The sequence below is a fragment of the Melanaphis sacchari genome, unplaced genomic scaffold (assembly GCF_002803265.2).
Source record: "Melanaphis sacchari strain LSU unplaced genomic scaffold, SCAv2.0 Contig1923_pilon_pilon, whole genome shotgun sequence".
Lineage (NCBI taxonomy): Eukaryota > Metazoa > Arthropoda > Insecta > Hemiptera > Aphididae > Melanaphis > Melanaphis sacchari.
In genome coordinates, this window is record NW_020270929.1 from 1 (window position 1) to 5,835 (window position 5,835).

At 25.3% G+C, this 5,835-nt stretch overlaps 1 protein-coding gene across 1 annotated transcript; it reads left to right on the top strand.

Annotated features, from left to right (window-relative positions):
• Positions 1–1,194: 1,194 nt before the first annotated feature.
• LOC112592767 (alpha-tocopherol transfer protein-like) lies at positions 1,195–5,565 on the top strand (the record flags this gene model as incomplete). Its single annotated transcript, XM_025336915.1, is given in 6 exon segments — positions 1,195–1,289; positions 1,383–1,536; positions 2,439–2,632; positions 3,696–3,806; positions 4,775–4,925; positions 5,441–5,565. Coding segments are annotated over 6 exon segments (734 nt in total), but the record flags the coding sequence as incomplete, so codon positions are not given.
• Between the last annotated feature and the right edge of the window lie 270 nt (positions 5,566–5,835).

Below are 5,835 nucleotides of genomic sequence, written 5' to 3' on the forward strand. Positions count from 1 at the left end.
TCAGAGAGAGAGAGATATTTGGTTCAGTTTTAAAATTGGCAAAAAAAGGCATGTTCTTTTATACACATAAACAGGATGATCTATAATTTGAAATTAAGAATTGGTCAGATTATAGATCATTTCTGTAGGAAATGCAATCGCAATGGTAGTATGTTAATTGGTAATCATGTAAATACATATATACATATATTTTTTAGTCGTTAGTGGTTCAATCTGTATAGTGTATTATCTATATACATTTGAATAAACAAACAAATTATCTCTTTGGAATATTATAATATATACCTAATACGTCTTATTTATTTAATTTTTCAAAGCGTTTCTCATTTTAATTTATTGAATAAATTGTGTGGATGTTAAGTTGCAGCTTATCCGTATATCTATTTATACATACGGCATATACTAGATTAGATGTACAATATAATATTCTAATTTCTAACTATGTTCATTAATATACCCACTTTTGCTTAAATCTATGATTAATTTGATTAGCATAAAATAAAAAATTTTAACAAGAGATTCAATTATACAACGCAATTACATACAAAAATGTATTACCAAAGATAAATTATATTCATACATCTTAAATTAAAGTGATTATTATAAAATTATAATATATACTCCCATAATCACGTACTTTCAATCTATAATAAAATAAAATACTATACTTAAATCCATACAGTCAATATTTATTTATTTAAATTTAGTAGCTAATTATTTATAAATTTTAATGATATTGATTATTAACTACAACATGGTAAATTTTATCTACTTAACGCGATTAATAAAGGATACTTTACTATGTACTACAGTAGAAGCCGCTTATTAGAAACACTTTAGAACCAAGATGAAAGTATATGTGTTAATTAATAATTAACCGATCGTTTTTAATATGCAATTAATTTTATTTATACTATGAATATATATATATTTAATACGTACGTATTTGAAAGAATATATAATAAACTATGTATGTATAATTTAAAAAATAAATGTATTTATTTTATTAAATTATTTAAATATGTATATATGTATCTTAAGTATTCAGTAATATACCTACAGCCATATTATATTGAATATTTAATAAGGTATAGAATAAATATTACTGATATATTATATAGGTATTATGCTTCTTAGGTACTATGCTAAAAAAATAAATCAATTTTTATAAATATTATTGTTATTTTGTTTTAGAAGACACCGATCTCAAAGCGCCCATACACAACAAAGCATGGCTTATTCGCTTTCTTCGTCCAACAAAATACTATCCAGAAAGCGCATACAAGCTGGTAATAACTATAGGTCATTGGACTCGAATACCTATTATTATATTGTATATTTTATCATTTATAATGTAATAAACAAATAAATTTCCTTGTTAGATCAAACAATACTACCAATTCAAAGTGAAACACTCAAATATATACAATGGCCTTTCGCCCAAGACTGAAAAAAATATTTTCGATCACGATATACTACATGTTTTACCAAAACGCGATCAAGGCGGACGTAGAATTTTAGTTATTGAATTAGGAAGTAAGTTACTTATTGTTGATAATTCACCTAGATAAGTTAATATAAACCATTCAATTTAATTATTGATTAACCGTTATAACTTCTAAAATGTAGCTTATAAAAAAAATACTTTTTTTGTTTAATCCATGAAACTATAATATTACTTGTGTAATATAGTGCATTAAAAGATGAAAGAAAAATTTATAATAAAAACAATGAATGTGGAGGTTTTATAATTATAAAGACGCTTTTAAGCAGAAAAAAATTTTCAATATTAAACCTTACGGGTGGTTACGTGTTCTAAAAATTAAATATAGTAGGTACTTTGAACTAAAAAATGAATACAATTTTTTTCTCTAAATTATCGAAGAAAGAGGAGAGTTTACAGAAGGGTATATTTAAACAACATTTGCAGTTTCAATAAAATCATAATTGTTTTTTGTTTATAAATATTTTAAATTTTAAAATTATTTTATTATTTTTTTGATAAGCGTTGTTGACATATAGATTTTTTTTTGTAATAAACTTTTTTCATGATCAAATCTTGAAAATATAAAATTAGATTTTTCATAAAATGTTCTTACAGCAATTAAAAAGTATTTAAAATACATGGGTATTTTTATATAGAATATTCTCAAAAAAAAAAGGCTCAAAATTGTTTTTCATCTACAACGATTTATCGTTGTACCTACATTAAAATATGATACATCCTTTATAGTGATCTATTCAATGATGGTTCATTTGAATCTATATTAAATAAGTTCTTCGCTTTTATTATTTCAAATATTTAAATAAATCTGAAAATATTCTTATTTAAATTATCGATACAAGTTAAAATTGCAACAAAAAAAAGTTATTATTACGTTGAATCAATTAATATTTAATATTTTTATTGATATGTACTTATTTGTATGGTTTTCCAGAAAAATGGAAGCACAAGAAGTGCTCGCTGGACGAAGTATACAAAGGTGCTGTGATATTCCTCGAAGCAGCTATAATGGAACCAGCCACCCAAGTAGCTGGAGCCCAAGTAGTTTTCGACATGGACGGTCTATCGTTGCAACAGACTTGGCAATTTAGCCCGCCGTTCGCCAAGCGAATTGTCGACTGGCTTCAAGTATGAATCATGAAATCTAAATTACATACGTTTATAAACACACAAAAATAATAAAATTAAAATAATAATTTACTTTGAAAAAAAAAAATTTAATAGATAAGTAAAAACCATAGCTTATGGTGCTATAAGTATTGGTTAAGAATGAAAAAAACAGAGAATTTTGTTAATAGTTTTTCTAATAGTTTTTATTAATATGTGGTATAATATATTTATGTAATTATATTAGCTGACCCGGCAAACTTTGTTTTGCCTTATAAATAGTAAGATCATCACTTTGTAATTAAAATCAATTCCTTGTCCAATCTCCACTTTTGTATGAGCATAGTATTTAATATCGGACCCATACTCGAATTCTAGACGAAGGAATTTAATGTAAATACTCGATATACTTGTTGACGTTTCAGTCATTTGCTCTACGTGTGTCAACTACGAATTGATGTGCTTCTAAACGTCTTTGTTGATTTTATTCTGTTCCGTTGTGACACGAGTTTTATATATTATTAGAGAGATAATACGTATAATATTTAGTATAATACTTAGTTAATAATTAAACATTATAAAGCAAGCCCAATCAAGGTAGGTATTTAAATATTAAAAATATTTTAAGGTAGGTGTATTATAGAAGTGTTAAATGCTTAATTTTTAAAATTGATAAGTAAGAAAAATATATAAATATTAAAATCAATACTTAATTATAAATTATAAATAATAATTTCTATAATAAATAAGAACAGTTAACAATATTATTTTCGAAAATTCTTGTCATAATATATGTAATTTATGTTTAATTATAGAACAATTATTTTATCATAGGAAAAAATCAAAAATAGTTAATATTATAGTGTGTATAAAGTATGATATTTATGTATAAGATGTAACAAAATGTAACATAAGTTTTGATTTTGATTTTTACAAATTTTTTTGAGAATAATATTGATAATGTTTTATATCGTCTATATTCGAGTGTGATGGGGCGTGCGTATTTTTACAAAAATATACTATATCACTACTACCTATGCATGCTAAAAATAATATTGTTACTATATGTATATGTCGTTTTCAGGACGCTGTTCCGGCGCGAATCAAAGGAATACACATCGTCAACCAACCGGTGCTGTTTAATGTTGTCTTCAACTTCTTCAAACCATTCCTGAGAGAAAAACTGCGATCAAGAGTGAGTTCACATATTTTAATACATGGGGAAGGGGGATAACAGTTAGGATAAGGAGTTTTCAAGTTCTTACATACCTCAATCACTTAATATCTAAACAGATAGTCTTATGTCTATATATCATATATTGCAGCCATATTGGTGAATGGAGGAAAGACGAGAGCCGAGACACGAAAGTTGAACTAAAATCACGATAAGACAGTCAATATTTAATAATACTACTTATATAATATTTCTGATCATTCAATTATACATAAATATTACTTATAATATGTATTAAATAAATATAGGGTCCACGATATTTCCTCATTTTATTTTTATCTTGTAAGATTTGAGGGGAGACTCTATTTTCAATTTTAGAGTGGTGTGAGTATTTTCCATTCTTTATATTGTTTTTTTACAGATAATTTTAATAATTTTCAAGCGTTTATTTAAAATTGTATGTAGGCGATAAGATCTAAGATATAAAATACTAAAGAACTGAGAATGTAATTTTTAAATTTTCTTTTCTTTTTCATATTTTGATAGTGAGTTATAAATTTATATAATTCATAGTTTTCTATAGTTATCATGATTTATAGCATTTAGGAACTTTTGTCTTAAGTTTGTATTCCATGTGGTTTAAATTTTTACAAAAAACGAGACCCACGCCATACATAAATTGTCTTTTTATAATTTGTTCTTCATAAATTTATGGTATAAAAATATACTATTGTTATATGTAATGTTCTCTTGGTAATTGATTATATGTCAAATAGTAGAAATTTGTTTGACATAAAAACAAAAATATAAAATTTAAAACACATGTTGGTAGTTTCATTTCATTTCTGATGGACCAAAAGAGGTATTTTACAAAAAATTAATGCAAATACATAATAACTGATGTACCTAGAGTGATTGTTTTGCAAACTTTTTGCGCAACAGTATGTATATTATAATAAGTAAAAATAATTATTATTAAATGGTTACAGATCGTTTTCCACGGTAACGACCGACAGTCTCTGCACAAACATTTATACCAGCCGTGTCTACCGGAATGCTACGGTGGTACATTGGACGTCCCTTGTATTACTGGACCTCAGTGGTACGATCTACTGATAACAGTAGAAAAAGAATTTGACGGTACGTATAAAACGACAATGTTTTTTTTTTCTTCATTTCCAATATAAAATTTCTACCTGTGGGACACAGTATATTAGTACGTTGTATATGCGATGATATTTTTACAAAAAAATATTCAAATAAATACTTACGTGTATTATAATATAATGATGAAATTTTGTTGAAGAGGATCAAGTCCATAATCGCGAAACAATTTATGTAATATCTTTCCGACATCTAGATATACATTATATACGAATTGTACATGTCTCACAATTCTCTCCTAAATTCCTAAATACATAAAAATGTTTAAGGGACTATAATATCTTTGCTGCAGTAAAGGCAAATATCATATTTTTATGATATAAATAATTTTCCAACAATGTTCTTGTTTGACATTAGCCTTCTTACGCTAAGCTAAGATATATCTATGTAGACTACGTGTATGTTATTAATTTATTTGGACTAAATGATTTAAGGTTTCTAAATTGGATATAAACAAAGTGTTATTAACGTTTGTAATTATTATTTTGCAGTTTTAAACAAGTACGGTTATGGAAAATGATTCCAGCGAACTGCAATATCAGCAAAGGCAAAATGAAGGAGCCTTCCACGTGTCTTTGATAATTAAAAAAAAAAAAAATATATATATTTTGGTGTATGTCGATCATTTTTATAAAAAAAACCATATTTTTATTATATCAAACAAATAAATTATTATCATTTTAAGTTTATTTTTATCTTTAACTTTTATGCTAATAATTTTCAACGTATTAGAATTATAAAGTAACCATAAGTTTAATTGTAGAGGTGGTTAAACAATATACCAACTCGTATACCATACTGTTATAAATTATTTATTCTTTAGTTACACTATTGTATTTATTTATTAACAACAATTCTACTTTTTTAGTACCCATTCACTTGTTAT